The sequence below is a fragment of the Agelaius tricolor genome, unplaced genomic scaffold, assembly GCF_023055355.1.
Source record: "Agelaius tricolor isolate 1412-34295 unplaced genomic scaffold, bAgeTri1.0.p SCAF_4, whole genome shotgun sequence".
NCBI lineage: Eukaryota > Metazoa > Chordata > Aves > Passeriformes > Icteridae > Agelaius > Agelaius tricolor.
In genome coordinates, this window is record NW_027269264.1 from 41,705,855 (window position 1) to 41,723,237 (window position 17,383).

At 36.3% G+C, this 17,383-nt stretch overlaps 1 protein-coding gene across 5 annotated transcripts in view; it reads left to right on the plus strand.

Annotated features, from left to right (window-relative positions):
• The window catches only part of ARL15 (ARF like GTPase 15), a 241,983-nt gene that overhangs the window by 215,479 nt on the left and 9,121 nt on the right, over positions 1-17,383 (plus strand). For 4 of the 5 annotated variants that reach the window (XM_071425422.1, XM_071425419.1, XM_071425421.1 and 1 more), the window contains one exon: positions 8,543-15,389. The exons of the other annotated variant lie outside the window; for it this stretch is intronic. In XM_071425422.1, the coding sequence (XP_071281523.1) occupies positions 8,543-8,695 (153 nt within the window). In that variant the 3' untranslated portion in view covers positions 8,696-15,389. Of the gene's footprint in view, positions 1-8,542; positions 15,390-17,383 lie in introns of those variants that run through there. 5 annotated transcript variants of the gene reach the window in all.

Genomic DNA, 17,383 nt, shown 5'->3' on the forward strand with positions numbered 1-17,383 from the left:
GAGGGTCACAGAGCCTGTCACATTCTGACAGCCAGGAACTGAACCTGGCAGTGGCTTGGTCTCTGGGAACAATTTTTACTTAACAAGTATTTTAGGTTAACTTTTTCAAATGGATTTATTACACGGTTTTTGCTTTTGAACAAGAAATGGTTAATTGCAGTTAGTTCAGGGCTTCCATTGCCTCTATGCAGACTTTGTATAAGAAATAGTTCTCCCATTGGCAAAAACCTCCCTGAAGGGAGGTTGGAACCCTCCTATACTAATATGTTGTGCTCTGTAACTGGTAAGGAGCAACGGAAAAAGGCACAGCTACTGTCTGTGTCTGCTTGTGGTAGCACACACCTCACAGAACCACAGCTGCTGCTGAGTGACTTTTTCTTTTGTGCTCCATCTGACTGTTAACTTGGAACAGTGTCAGCAGTGTGAATCTGAGGAGCCAACCACAAAGCCCTTAGAAATCCTGCTCTTTGCTGCTGATACAAGGGTACATGTCCATACAGTGTTTTGGTGCTTTGCAGACGCGGGCACAGTATACAGATGTTCTTTATTCAAGTGCTAGATTCGTGTACATGTTCAGGCAAATGCAGATGAATCATTATATATGCACTTCTCCAGAAAATACTGCTTATCTGCTATCAGAACAGAAAACATGCTATTTGCAGAAAGGATGTCATAATAACGATTGATCTTTGGACTTCTCATTACTCTAAAGGTTATTTTGATATTCAACATCGCAGGTAAACTTTTTTGGGTTGGGGAGGGAAAAATCTCAGTACTTGTGTCTCAATGTTGTTACTAGTTCAAACCACAGTCTGTAGATAAAACTAGCATATTTTGCTGCTGAAATCAGCATACTCTGTCAGTAGTTTTATATTCTGAAGTAAACCATGAGTACCTGCAGTCTGTTTAAGAAAAAAGTATGCTACAAAAACTCTAAGTCTCTGAAAGATGTTTCCTACAGGTCTTGAGTGTTGAGTGTCTACTAGTTATTTGAATTCCTTAAGCTATTTAACTGAAGTTATAACAAAAACAAACCTGAGTCAGAGATCGTAGAGAGGAGATGACTGGTGGTACAGTAAAATCTTTCAGTAGATTTCCTGTCAAATTATCTTTGGATATGTTCCATTCTATACTTTTTGTTAACAGATTAGAACAACAATAGTAATTTAAATGAGTTATCCTAAGTTTAAATTGATCTTATATTCAATCAGTCATTTTCAATACAGCTTAAGAATATACTAGGATGTGCTGAGAATACACTAAAATAGAAAATTGTCCTTACATACAGTAAATTGGCAATTTTGTGTCTGTGCTCTATGGGGAGGAAGAAAGATATGTGAATTTTAGATGTCCTCCAGATAGCTATCTTTAACCAGGGCTAATTTTCAGCATTACTCTTTAGGGTTTTATATTCTAACACTTTATGTGTAAGTACATAACTGTCAGACAGTATCTGTGGCAACCCACAGTACATAATAAAATGTAGTGGTAAGAGAGAAAGCAAAAGGACCGGTAACCTAAAGTGATGTTTGTTTTTCAATTCTGAGTATTTCTTTGAAGTAAAATAAAGAATTAAAGTGGCATTACAGAAAAATATTTTACTATGCTTTCACTGCATGCATTTTTGTACAGTATCCTCTTCTCTGTTCTTGTTTCCCTTATCACTCGAGATGCTCTTTCACTCACTCTAGGGTTGGATAATTGTGAGCCCTTATTTTGTTTTTCTGGTTATATGGTTATATGAATCTTCATCTGGAAGTCTGGTTTTCCCTGTATAGGTATGCTGCTGCTCTTCTCATGTTATTTCAATTTCTTCCAGTTGTAAGAAAAGCACATGCTTATATGAAAGGAATATCAATATGGGTGAATGAGTCATGGAAGGCAAAGTATAGGTCTATACTTTTGGCAGCTACACGATTTACTATTTCTTTTTTACAAAATGAGGAATCTAACCAAAAAAATCTAATGCGCTGTAGTGCACTGTTGTGTAACACAAAGAGTGTGTGCAAAGAGTTGATGGATCCTAGTAGCTTCTCAAAGCCTATCTTTGCTTCCATCCACATACAAATCTCAGTGGTACTTCTACAACCTCTGCAATTTTCTGTCCTCACTCTCATCCATCTTATTTTTCCAGACCCATTGTAACATGACTCTGTCTATCTGTAAAAAAAACACCCCAACTTCTCTATTTTAAAAACCTTCCAGCTCTTTAGCTCACTCCCCCTTTTTCTTGTCTCCTGCTTGCATTTGCCAATACTCTGTGCTCTCTGGAATAGTGTGGCTCTGTGGATTTGTCAGGCATCCTATTTCTTCATTCTGAATAGTTAGTTATCTTCTTTAAAATACATTTCTTTCAACTATCACTTGTAATCTGAAAAGTGTTGTGACTTGTGGCCACTGGAGATAACAAGGATGGAAACATGCACAAAGCACTGTGTACATTACTTTAAGTGACTGTATTCCCCTTTGTAAAGACTTAGAAGCCAAAAATATCATCCAGCTCTCTTACAAAGCTGAGTTGGATGTGTTTCAGGTAGTCTTTTATAAAAGGCAAAATCTAAAAAAAAAAAAAAAAAAAAAATTGGAAAGCTGTACAAACTAGAAATACCAATTTGTAAAGCATTCACCACTACTTGTGAGATGTACTAAAAAGCCTCTGATGGTTTTGTAATCTTGTCTAGAGAAATTGCTTACCCTGCTATGACACAGAAATGCTGAAGAAGATAGACTTATTTTTTCTTTTGATTTTACTTCAGCAGGTTATAGTTTAAAGTTAAAAAAAAGGCAGCTCAATTACATAAATCTGATTATCATATGTACTTAATGGACTCATTGCAAATTTTTAACATTATGCATACAGACTTTGGATTCCTTGGCGCATTAAAGTCAGTGAGCAGTGAAATGTATATCCTCAAAGAGCTAGAATATAAAAGCATTTCTGTTGCTGATAGTGTTGTTGGACCTCAGCTGGCATTCCTGGGAGTAGCCCTGTGCATAGGTTGCTCCAGACCACAGCACATCACCATCCCATCTCATCATCTGAGGCACTTTCATTCCCCTCCCTGTTGTGTAAGAGATATTGCATATGGAATCAATAAACATGTGGTACAGGTGCTTTAGGAGGAGTGCTTATGATGCATAGGTGCATTACAAGGATCCCTCTAGACAAGGATGAGATCACTGTTAAGAAGAAGCATACGAGCAGGCCTATGTGAAGTATCTTTTTAGGAGAAGTGAAGTGTCTCTGTAGGATGAATAAATATTACAAAACTTTGGCTGAGAGTTGTGCGTGTTACAGCTGCTCTGGTCAGACAGGAGGTCCTTTTCAGCCAAGTGGACTGTCAGATAAGGAGCTTTCTAGCAGATTTTTCAGGAAAAGCATGGACGTGTAAACTCCTGTATGACAGTGGATTAAACTAGTTGATTTAAGATTAAGTGGCTATCAGTCCACTCCACACAATCCTATAAATCACTGTACTCAGAAAAGAACTAGCAGAAAAGTTCATGTAGCAGCTCATGAGGCTGTGCAGTTTGTAGTAGAGCACACTAACATAAGCTCCAGTGGATTTCAATTTACTTTTTAGCATCAGTGGTGATTTAAGTAATGAGTTCTACTCTATGGTTAGTAGGTCAACATTTGTGGTTTCTATTTAATTTGCCAGAATTTCCTTTCTTTTGTTTTCTCTTTTCTTTTTTTAGACATGACTTCTTTTACCTCTAATGCCATCCTTTTCCTTACTGCAATTGGTGAAAGCTTTTTTTGTTTATTTTAAAGTCGTCTGAAGCAGTATAAATATACTCTGAGCCTCTAATTATGGTATTTTTTTTTCTGTGCCACCTGCAAGCATTTTACTTTTTTAGCTGCATAGTTAATTTTCTTTAAGTTACAAATTTTATGTAGTTTCCCTTTTTAAAACTTATTGCTATGTAAAGTAGAGTACTCTTGGCTTTTTCTCTTCTCCAAATATATTGAATTTGCACAAGAATTGTTATAGGCAGCTTGTCTGTTGTTTGTAGAGACAGCAAGCAAAATCCCCTCTCTCTCCTGCGTTTTCTAAATGGTTGTTCCAAAAAGCAGATTTTTATGATGTCTGAAAAGATATTATCAGCATCACAGCTCAGTGAAACTTTCACAGTGTTAATATGGGCTACTCTGGTCTCCCATTATTACTTTGTTTCTTCTCCATGCAGATTTGGAATGGACGAATGAACCATGTCTTATGGTTAATACATGGATTCAGCAAATTAGATTATTTTAGTTCAATTCATACCTTCATCAGTCACCCTTTTGCAGTAACAATTGGTAAATCCTGTGAAAGCCTTTCGAAAATTTGTCTGGTGGGGACGTTGACAAGACCAGGCAGCCTTTGATTGGATATAATACACATGTTTTGTTACAATTTTTTTGTCCCAGTAAAATTTTTCCATAAAACAGCAATGAATGAAAAAATATTTTATTCATTAAGTTCTCTGTTTACCAGCCTGGTAAATGTAAGTGACTATCTGAATTTTGTATTTGTTTACAACAGATTAGTCGCAGTGGGCTGGAAGCTTTTCTATGTTGATGAAATTTGGTAGTATAATTTTGAATTTGAATGAAAAATAATGCTTTCAATCAGCTTTTTTTCATGTTGAATAATAGAGATTACTCTTCTCATGTATTAGAACATCTAGGTTTTCCTATAGATCTTATGTTCACATGGGTGGTGAACTGAATAGATGATGAAGTTCATTAATAGAACATAGAAAAGCTTTCAGCAGAGCCTGGTTACTCAGCTTACGTATATCAATTTAGTAACATCAGTTCCACACTGCTATGATAATTTACACCAGCTGAGGTTCTGGGCACTGATCCTTTTTATTGTGTCTTGACTTTTCTAGCACGTAGGCTAAGCAACATTTGATAACCATATGTTTAGTGTATTGTGCCAGTAGAATAGGACTTAGAAGGTGGAGTGTGGGAAGAGTGGGAATTGCAAACAAGTATTGTTAGATTTTATTGACTTCAGAATGTGGCATAAATACAATGTCAGGTTCTCTATAAAACAAGGCCGCCATGTGGAGTCAAGACATACAGTGATATCCTGTAAAAATTAGTAAAGAAGTCTTAAAATTAGATTTAATTGGATGTATTTTCTTCCAAGTTTCTATCTTTAAAAATTTAGTAATCTCAAAGTAAAGTTTTGAAAATGCAAACCCAGTATGTAAATGTGCATCTAATGCATCAGACTTCTGAAACATGTTTGAGTCTTTATATTTTACTTCAGCCTCCATGAACAGGCAGAAAGCTTTTCACTGTTTGTGGGAAGACAGAAGAGCTTCTCTTTGGAGCTCACCCCTTTGTGCTAGTGTGATTGAAGGGAGCTGTAAAATAGTAACTGCTGATTATGCAAGAACTACCTAGGTGTGTGAGTATTCTGTGAATTTCAGCTTTCTATGGACACTTGGGTGATCAGTGTACATCCTCTTAGGAAATCTGCAGGGAATGAGTGTGGATGATGATCAGTGGGGCAGAAAGGAACTACAAAAACAAGCATGGATGGAGAACTGAGTGCATTCCAGTGGAAAACTCAACTGTATAAAAAGAATTGGGCATCTGATTGTGTCAATCTTTTCATGTTTCATCTGTTGCATGTAAAAAATGGTTCTTTTTTCAAGTCTAAAAAAAGTACTTGCTTTTAGAACAGAATGACTTCTTCTGAGTTGAAGGGAGAAAAAGTTACAGTAAATTGGAAAATATTTGGGTCTGCAAACTTCTTTCTGGAAGTTTCAAAGTCCAGAAAGCACACTCTCAAAACTTTGAGGTTTAGCAAACTCCACTGTGGTATGAAGTTTAAATGAGGAAGTTTAGTAACACACCACAAAGTGTCCCTTGGGTTATGAAAAATCACTTCTGTGCTACTTCTGGTTTAGTTAGTTATTAATTGTAAGCCAATTAGTGTTATTTTTCTAGATTAATATTAGACACAAGTCATTTAGCAGATCTTTTTTTTTTTTTCTGCAGAAGGTATGAATGAAATAACTCTTACTTGTGAATATAAGCAGTTGTGCTTTCATGCCAGTATCAAACCCTCACATTTTAAAAACAACTGCCTAACAAAGACTTTCATTTCAGCATTCATCTAGGACCTATTACTGCAGATACTCTGAACTGTTCCTTAGTGGGAAAAATGAAGACAGCACATCGCTAATTTAGTAACATTTTGATTACACAGATAGAAACAGAAAAAAATACATTTTGATCCACTTTGGGTTATCCAAATAATTCATCTGCAAAATTTGTTTCACTAAATCTGTTGGCATTTGCAGTCACTGAAATATAGCTTAAAGGCATTGTATTTTTCTTGGCTAGAGGCTACCTTGGTAACTTGTGTTGTATTTGCCCACAAAGACTCAGTGCTAGTTACTGCCATCATTTCCCTGAGCACATGTTTCTACTTTTAAACCCAAGCGCTGTCCTTACAATGTAATGACCTCCCTTCATTTGGCAGAGCCCTAGTCCAAGAGGCTGTGTAAGGAAGATTGCAGACTGACTTCAGTGAGCTCCAGGGTCTGATGGCAATAGTCTTCCAGTAGAGGGGGTGTGGTGGACATCCTCTGGGTTGTGGGTCTGAAACATCTTAGATTACTCAGCCATATTTGTCAGCTTAACACCAGCGGGCAGCTCTATCCGCTAGCTGCACTGACACCTTGCTTTGTTATCCTTCCGTGCAGCTTTTACTTCCTCCCCTCGTGTGACAGTCAAGGAGGCTGCTGCTGGAACAGGCAATAGAGCTTCCTTACCCTGCTTTTCCAATACTGTGATCAGTGCCATTAACTCAGTTTAGTAATGGGGGGTAAATTCAAGCTGCTGAAAAAGTTGCAATGCATCCCTTGTAGATAGTAGTAAAGACATAAAATTGTACTAACATGTCAGATACTGGTGAGGCACTGAGATAGCAATGCTAAAGAGTTGGTACGTTGCTATTAAAATACTGGTTTGTTGGAGCCCCATTTATTTCAACTTGTATGTTTTCTAAATTTGTTTTAGGGGAAGTGAATGTCAAGTACCACACTTCATTTTCAAATGTTATTGATAAAATTCTACTTCAATGAAAAGAGATTTAAAATTTTTCACAGTGTTGTTTCTGGGTTAGCAGAAATTCTCATCTCAAAACCACCATTTTTCCCCTAATATTTGTTACTAAACATTCTGGTTGAAATTCCTTTCTCAAAAATAAGAAAGCCTGCCTGATCGTGGCTGTATTTTGAATTATGTGAGTTGATACAACTCAACTTGTTTTTTTCTGTTAGAATTCATTAATAGGTAAACAAAACTGTTGTTTATCAGTAGACACTATAAGAGCTACACAGAGATGTTGCAGTTTGCATGGGCTTTGAAAGCCTTTTTTTTTCTTTCCTCTTTTCATTCCTTCTGCACATGGAGCCTTACACAGTGTGGCTCCGGTTGCCTGTCTAGGGCCTCTACTGCCTACCATGTTGTGAGTAACTGCTCCTGTAATTGTGCTGCATATTTACAGCACAGTCTCTGCTAAAATTAAGAGTATTTTGCAATAATTACAGTGAACAAAAATGGGCAAACTAAGTCAGAAACCAAATATTTCTGTTGATATATGGACAGTTGCAGGAACTGAGGGATGTAATTTTGAATGCAAAAACTAAAATTCTGTAGGACAAGTCAAATTGCAGAGCAGACTGTTGGTCACATACCTTCAAAGACTAAAATTTTAATGAAAACAGTAAACTATGGACCAGTATAACCTGCAGGCTGCTGTACTCTTCTAAGAGACATCAAAAACTTCTTTTTGATATTGTACTATCTATTTTGAAAAGTGATTGGAATATACTACCAAATAAAAATCTTTCCTTTCTCAGTCTTTCTGGGTCTGTATTTGTGTCTTGACAGTGGTTGCAATGTCAGTAATTATTGGAGTTTCTCAGAAACTGCATCATGTTTCATGTATAATACTTACTACTATCTTACTAACATTAGGGTGTTAGTCTTCTATGTTTAATTTTTTAAAAAACTAAGTAATTTTGAAAGAATTTTAATTTTATGGGATTTTCTTGGTCACAAACAGATGCTGTGCTATAACTCATGTTTGACTGGAATGTTTAGGATCTGTAAATTTTTTATGTTTAATTTGTGAAGTTACAGTAGTATGTATCTTAAGTGTTACCAATAAGATACATACATTTTTAACATTGAAATACAAACACAGTTTCTTATTTACTTTTACTGTTTTGGATATGTTTTTGAGCACATGTTTCATGTGCTTTGCTGTTTGCTTCAAGTCAGTACAATTCTTCCTCAGACCTCCCATGCTGTTAAATGTATGGGTACATACAAGCTTCCAAGCACCCCTAAAGAAAACACTTTCAGGTCATGTCATATAACCTGTATTATAAGAGCAGCTGTGGGTAAGATTCTAAAAAATGAATATCCTGATTTTTTTACATGTTTTTATTGGTTTGGTTTTTTAGATGTGAGACAGAGAGTTGTCATAATATAATACATTGGTCTCTCTTTTTTTCTTAATAGATAAAAAAATATTTTGAACTTGAGCCACTTGCACGTGGAAAGCGCTGGATTCTTAAACCCTGCTCCTTGGATGATATGGAAGCAGTAAAAGACAGCTTCTCCCTTCTAATAAACTTGCTAGAAGAGAGAGACTTCGAACCTTCAAGAATGTGAAAGCCAAGAGAAAGAAGAGGTTCCCACGCATCACTGTACCTGCTCACTCTGTCACAGCTTAATTGCAGCGTAGTATCAAGGCTGAGCTGTGATATGTTGTTCATACAGAGTTAATGCAGAATGTCCTTTGGTTAAAATAAATGTTCTGTGAATCAGGTACACAGCTATTTCCAGTAAAGTTGTCTACACTACTGAAGTAGAAAGTCCCTCTTTGTTTACCACTATTTCTGCACACTGCATGTTGCTTTCTTGCACCATGATCATCCTTGGTAGAAAAATTTACATGCACAAAAATAACACAGTCCATAAAGGAGGAATTCCACGTGTTACCTTGAATTTTAAAAATAAGTAATGTCTAAAGAATTTATGAGTCTAATTTAGCTTGTTTGTTGACCTCACATTATGGAAAAGCACAGCCACTAAGAATCTTAATAGGATACCTAAAACACAAGCAGTTTCATGTTAATGCAAAGGTTATTCTTGAGGTTTTATTAAGTGAAAACATAGTTGAGGTAGTGGACTCCACAATGTAGTTGAGTGTCTTCTAAAGTCACTGCAAAACCCTGCCAGAGGCAGTATGGTATTTTGCTGGAAGTTTGCTGAAAAACAAAATGAACAAACAGATGTGCACAGATAACAGTACTTGGGGAAATCAGTTGACATAAACAGGTGATCTAAGTAAAAAGATTTTTAGAAGTATATGAAAGATTTTACAAATATACAGAAGTTGAATAAAGTAATAATTTTCATTGAAAGTAGTTTTCCGTAAGAAAAGTGGAGCAAATATTGGTTAGTTCATCTGTGGAGGCTTTATTACTAGTTAAAAGTATAAGTGATTCTTAAATACTTCCTTTATCACTCATTCGTAGACTACTACTGTTATTGTAACATTGCCAAGGCATCTATCCAGTAATTAAGGGTCTTCCAGTGTTTGTACTATAAGGTTCTCTTTTCAAGGGGATTATATCTTGTTCTTTCAAACTTCCTCTGGGCTAAATGTTACTTAGAAGGCGAAAAAGTAGTCATTGGAAACAACATTTGTAATACATTTAGAAGAAGTTGATTTGGGTCACATAACACAGTCCACTTTTCCTCTTTCCTTGTTTTCCCCACTGTAGATTGCAGTATTTTAGCTACCTTTTGTTGATTTTTTAAAAAACTCATAAACTTATTTTGTCCATTGAAGAAATGTGCCAGACCACTGGTTGACAGTGACAACAGGGTATGTGCAGATCAGTCACTGGACTGGTGCATGCCTTGAATGCTGTGCCTTGTGCATTCAGCTACCCTTGCGCATGAGTGTCTGCAAACACAAACTCGAGTGAGGTGTCATTAGTTCCTCATCAGCTCTGCTTCTGTCTTGAAACACACAATGCCTTGTTTTCAGGGCTTTAAGCAACATCTCTTTCCACTCTGAGCATTTATCTTCTGTTTGAAGTTTATTGTAGTTCCTTACTAGTTTATTTGGGGATAAGAAAATAGTAAACATCAGCTTTTGAAGGCTCATAAAAGCCATTTCTCTATTAATTGTAATTTTGCTCTTTGTTAAACAAAATGTTTCTCATACGTATTTTAGTTTACTTTTCATTTGCCATTAATTTCTTGCATTGCTCCCACTGTTGTAACTGCTTCCTATTATCAAAAAGAAGCTGGGAAAACTGGTAAACTCCTTGTTTAATTTTGAAATGGAATAGGCAGGAAGCCTGAAGGGCATGTCCTTGCTTTGTTTTGTGTTCTCTTTCCTGTCAGGTCAATTGTCTCACTGCTAATACTCTTGGAAACAACCAAGAACTGGAATTGTTCATTTTAAAGCACAGAGGAGCCCCGCTTTGATTCAGTTCTCTCTGCACACTTTAGCCAGGACCCAGCTGCCCATCAGTTTCTCTTGTGAGGGCTAAGGAGGTTCCCTTCCCTGGATTTAAAGGAGAACTGAATCTAATTTACATTTCCAAACTCCCTAATTGCTGACATGAGCTTAAAGGCTACAGAGTCCCCAGATTTCCACAAGGTCCCTAAATTTCTGTTTTATTTAGGCACAGTGAAAAATAAGCAGGGAGGAGGAGTAGGAGCATTATTTCCAGAGAAAGCAGGCAGTTTGAGGAGGCAAAATGAGGGATTCCAAGCTTTTACTGCTTTTTCATTGGCCATTAGTTAGAAGATGTAAAATAACATTTTTTTACTATTTTCCCCTGCTTTTGTTTAGCTATGGACCAAAAGGTACAGGAAATGAAAATAAGCCCAACTCTATTGAATTCTTGAAACTGTACTTATTTCTACCACCAGTGAGTTTGTCTGGTCCAAAAACTTTACTGGCTCCAAGTTTTGATCGTGATCTCCCGGCTATGCACTGTTTGAAGGTGCTACATAACTTAACATAGAAATGCCCAAGAAGTCCTTGATAATGTGGTTTTGGAGAATGCCAGTGGCCATTTAGACTAGAACCTTTTGATACTTCAGTGTTTTTTCTTTAGGCAAATGTCAACTGCACAGAAGCAGTGATTTTAATTTTCAGAATTATTTTGAGTATGCTCTTTCTTACTAATATAGTGATCATTCCTCATCACAGGTTGAAACAATACCTCATAACTGCTGAAGGCTAAGACCAACACTTAACTTTACTTTGAATGTAGTACTTCTGTGGTTTTGTGTTGTAGATGGACTTAATGGATGTGTACCTTTTAAATGTCTATAAACAACTTCACCTTTTTATGAGGGGATAACAATGTTCATAGCAGCTCATGTCACACTTCCTTGTCTATAGTGTTGTTGAATGCTCTGGCTATGGTAGAATATGTAAGCACCATGCAGTTTTCAGATAACCAATCTTAACTGCTTTGGTTTTTTGTTTGTTTGTTTTAATCTTTCCACATGTGTTTGTCATTTAGGTGGAATAAACTTGGGCACTAGGCTCTACTTTCCATGCAAGTTCATTAAGGAGTGAACATTGTCTTTTTAAAAAAAGATATTGTGCTTTAATGTTCTTTAGCCATCTGTTAAATTACTTTGTGTGTGTGTGTGTGTGTGTGTGTGTGTGTGTGTGTGTGTGTGTGTGTGTGTGTGCCCACACTGGGCTTCTTCTCAGACCTGTGGCTGTCTGCGGTGTCTCAGCCGTCAGAACGAAAACATTATCAATCAGTATCCAACAACAGCTGGTTTTGACAACCTTCTGTCTGCTGCCTAATGCTTTACAACTCATCAGTAAGGCTTCTTTGTCTGCCCACTCTGAGCTGGTAATTTTAACTGCTTCATGTTGTGTCCTGTACTTGTACTTTTGGCATTTGTATGGCTTAAAAGTTAAGTCTTAGTGGGTTTTGATATTCTTTCTTGCTGTATAATGCTCCATGTGTATCTTAGCTTGCCTATTCAAATGCGCTATACAAAAATCTGTGATGTATTATTTCGTTTAACTTCTTGCATTTCATTATATTTATAGAAGTTGCAGATTTTTGTACCGTATTACTTAATACAGTTGCCTTTTTGTAATGGCAATTAATTTATATTACAAAAGTTTGTATCTTTACTGTAGTCAAAAGTATTAGTTAACTGCCATATTATCTTGACTTTATACTAAAAATACAGTATCAACAGAAGTTGACCCAATCAAGCGGTCAACTGCTGACATGGGGAACTTGTACTGTTTGTGATTTATACATGATTTCCACTATCAGAAAAAAAAAAAGAAAGAAAAAGAAAATAAAATAAACACTGTGTAGAACTGACTTGATAAGTTTTTGTTTCTTGAGTAAGTAGCCAGTTTGGGAGCATGGCATATTACCTTGATGTGGATTTTTCAAGATAAATTATTTACTCATAAGTGAAAACAAATACTACTGTGTAATTACTGGTACATCATACATAGTTGCAAATTCACATACATATGTATGAAATAGAAACTTCCAAAATTGGCTGATTTCTTCCACAGCAAGATGTTTTTACTCTGGAAGAATATCTGAAAGATATTGCAGGTTTATTGGTGAAACATGGATTGGAATAATCCCTACACAATTGTTCCATAATATTAAACTGAGGGATATGTTTATGCGACTAGAAATTCTTTTTAAATAAATGACACGGCAAAATACATATACAAAACACAAGTTACAGAAGCTGAGCAAAGGAATATATTCTGGGAAAAATAGAAGGCTGCAGAAATGGCTCAATGTTGTCCTGTCAAACACTGTTTGAGTAGAAGGTGCTCTCACAATGCAAGTTGTAACAGCTGATGGAAGAACACTGCTAAATCAGACTGGAGATGGTAGTGCAGTTACTGAGGTATGCTTTTCTCATGTCACTGTTTTTTAAATCTGCCTCTTGACCAAGCCTAGGAATGAAATGAAAGATTTGTAAACTGAGAATTTTTTTAAATTGTTTGTTTCATACAAATAGGAACTGAAAACCAGCTAATCATGCCTCATTTGATAGCTCTTAAAAGATTTTTCATTAGCTCATTAGCCCTTTGACCTAATAGTTTAAACAAATAAAAATATCTGTTTGTGTCAGCTGTAGGGTTAGTCATCCAGGGCCCAGGTTAACATGAGGATAAGAGGGAGTCCCATATCCAATATAAAAACAAAAACCAACCTTTTTCAGCATCTGTAGTTGAAAAGGACACCTGAAATCAAGTAGGCTGTACTGAATTCTGTTAGATGAAGAAACTGAAGATCATTATCCTTTTCAATCCTCTGCCCTCATAAGTGAACTGACTAATTTCCTTGTGTGGGTTTGACTGAATTTTAATTTAAATAGTTCTGATACACTTATTCTTAATTCTAGCTGTTTATAATGTATTTGAACTTTTATCACAGCTATGTTTAGGGAAACCAAAATAGGCTGTATGTAATCCTTGTTCATTATATATGAATTTCATAGGAAAATGTAATACGTGGTATTCTGGTGGGTGTTAATGGGATATCATGTTCAGCACTTCCATTTATAATGTCTTAAATATACCTTGATTTTTTAATCACCAAGTCTCTCTAGGAAAGGCAGATATGTGAATGTCAATATTGGTACTAACAGTAGTCTGTGGAGCTCCAGTTACCTGTAGCAATAAACTGGAAGAGAACAGAAGTATTCTAATCTTGTCAGGTTTACAGAAAATCCAACTGAAGTAATCAGCAAAAGGCCCAGCACTGGTTTGGGATGATTACAGTAAAAGAGACACTCTTCACCTGAAAATAGCCTGAATTGCATAATATTCTGAGTTGGAAGGAACCCACAAAAATCATTGAGTCCAACTCCTGGTCCTGCACAGCACCATCCCCAAGAATGGTGCCATGTGCCTGAGAGCATTGTTCAGAGACTCCTTGAGTTCTGTCTCATTTGCTTCTGTGACTACATCCCCCAGGAGCCTGCTCCAGTGCTCAAACACCCTCTGGGGGAAGAACCTTTTCCTGATATCCATCCTAAACATGCCCTGACACAACTCCAGGCCATTCCCTCAGGTCCTGACACTGGTCACTGGTCAGAGAAGAGATCAGGGCCTGCCCCTCTGCTTCTCCTCATGAGGACATTGTAGACTGTGATGAAATCTCCCCTCATCTCCTCTTCTCCAGGCTGGTTTTGGTAAAGACCTTATTTGTAATAAAAAACGGCTGCAATTAATTTCTAAGCACAGAACATATCCTCACACATGAAATAAACTATATATATAACTATATAGATGTATTTGAAAACCCGCCCTCTTGCAAGAGGCATGAATTTTACCTAAAAAATAACAACAAATAAAACTAGCCACCACAGTACTTCTTTTTCACCTATCACCTTGCAAAAGTGAAATGCTGTTGTTCATTTTATTACCATGAAATGTAACTATAATTTCTTGCATTGCAGTGTGCACTAGAAAGCATTTGTATGTAGTAAGTAAAAGACAAAAAATCTTTTTGTGGTTTTGCAACTTCCACATATTGAGAGCTGCCATCTTTCTAAGGAAGCATTGAACATTGAGGGACGGGAACTTTGTAACTTTGTTTAAAACAGTGCCAGCTGAAATGCTAAATCATGGAAATCCCAAACAAAAGGTCTGGTGCTGTTCAAATGCATAATCCCAGAGATGGCAGGCAGGAGAGAGGAAATCATGACTTGCATATGAATATTGGAAAACCAAAACAAGTTTAATGGCCAATCACACAGCAAAGTATTTGGTGTTTTCACAATATGACAGTCTTGAATTAGAAAGATTGATAGATATTCCAGGATCAAAAAGGCATCCTGTAAAAAAATGTAAAGAGTCTAATTTTATAGTAGATTACATTTTGGGCTTGTTAATTTTGACATAGTCCCTTGAAAGCAATAATTCCTGCTGTGCATTAAATTTGGCACTTTAAAAGTCTGATCTATGGAAATTAATCCATTTTGTGTTCTGTTAACATACACTAAAATAGCATTTTCTGTCTTTTGTCATCTTCTTATTTATTTGAAAGCACATATCCTAGTATTTCCTCAGAGACAGTTATTCCCAAATTGCTGTATTATTGTAACTTTCAAAGACCCCATTTCTGACAGTATCAAATTTTAATGCTTGTGAAAACAAATACCTGTTTGCAAAACTACATCAGAACTATTTTATTATAGCATTGCCACATATGGTATTTTTGTAGGACCTGGAGATTCAAGATGTGAATGGGATTGTCACCATTTAAAAGTAACACTGATTAACTGCAGCATCTGGAAAACTTTTTTTTCTTTTTTTTTTTTCCTAACAGTGGAATGAAAAATGCAATATCATCCTTTTCTCAAGATTTATCTTGCTGCAGAGAAGAAATTAGCACTCATTTTCAGTAACATGAGTTATAACAGCATTTAACAGTCCATTTTTAATAAATTACTTTGTTTGCCAACTAAGTAGTTGTAATCCTCTCTGGTTTACACATGTGTGTCAGAATTGAAAGAATTGAACTGAACTTCCTTCAATTATTTGAAACTAAGGTTGATTTTTAAAAATGCTAATTGCCTTGTGTAAAATATTTTTGCATAGTTTGCAGGAGTGTGATTGATGCAGGAAAGTTCACTTTTGCCTTTAAGACATAGAGCATGACCTTTTGGTTACAGTAAATACAGTACTGCAAGTCTGTGAAAGTCATCACATATACTAAAGGTATTGAGACCATTTACCTCACATTCCTTTCTATTAGCTTCCACAATTAACATGATCCACAGCTGAAAAAATAATTCTGGTTGTCAGTGATAAATGGAGCGAAATCGTCAATCACTGAAGTTGACAGTATTATTTTTAAAAGATATTGCAAACAAATGTTTACCCAAAGATAGCGGTATGTTGCTGAGGCTTTTTTCTTTGGGGTTCTCTCATTTCATTCACATGGCATGCTGACTTCAGGGCTCACTCTCAGCCTAAAGAGAGCTTCTTTTCCTTTTCTTGATTTTTTCTTTTTTTAATTTCTGGAGCATTAAGAACATCAAACATCCATGCACCAAGGTCTTTTACCTCTTACCAGGAAAGAGTACATTCCTGGTAAACTTCTGAGATCTGAGACAGAACATCAGCTCTTTGTTTATTTGTTTTCTTTTCTTAGTATGATGTGCAGAGCTGAGATTTCAGTTCAGGCCTGTCTCTGCTGAGAGCTGCTTGTAACATAGGATTCTACTATTATGGGCTACATAAATATCTTGCCTATTTTTAGCACTTGCTTTTGATCTCTGAAGAATTTTAATATCAAGGTCAAATATGGTGGTTCCACATGTAGATGTATTGGTGACATAGACATTTAAGAAAATGTATGCAGTGTTTGTAGATTAGAAATGTTTTGTTTTCTAGGTTCTCAATAAAGAGGACAAATCTTCCGTAAAACTGCTGTGGGATGGTAAATTTTCTGCCTGCTTATGAGAGATTCAGAAGGCAGTTTTGCTTTTAGGTTTTGGTTCAGAGCAAATTAAACAGAAACTGTTTTTTCTTTCAAGTGTGGTACTTTATACTATGTGGATACCAGTGATTAGCATGTTCTCAAGCACTTGGTCTGTGAGAGCCATTTTGCATCTAGCCTGATTAAGGCCTGAGGAGGTGTTCACTAGAAGTCAATGTTTCCAGTTAGTGACTGGATCCTTTTAATTTCTGCCTGCTATAACATTTTAAAACCCCTTGATGTTCACACCTGTTTGCACATCTCTCTCCCGTGTCACTCAAGTGTGCCCTTGGAGCGGTTGTTAACACAGATATGGAATTCCCCTGGCACCCAAGGACCAGTTCATTCATGGTTGTCATGAGATACAGTATTCTGTTCTTTCTTCATCAGAGTATGCATGAAACCTCATTTTCTCATCATCTTTTGTGTTTCCATATCTGCTTATTTTGGGTGGGAATTCTGGTTCATGCAATAATTGATCTTTGATGCTGGTTTTATCTTTGATGAAAGCAGGGACTATTACAGGAGGATAGTTCTGAGACTCTCTTTTATGATCAAAATTACAGGTTAATATACAAATAGCTAGAAAATGTAACTGTTAGTTACATTTAGTAACTGTTGTAGTAAATGTAACTGTTAGTAGATGGCTTTGAGTACAACTAAAATGGCGATCAAATGTGCCTTGCTCTAGCTCACTATGCTGAAAGATGATTCTCATTTACTAATGTCAGAATTAAACCAGAAAAAGTTGCCAAAATTAGATAATGTCTGGTTCAGCATAGGAACGCAGAAAGTGAGCCTGGTGAGGTGTGGGCCACCATTCTGAATG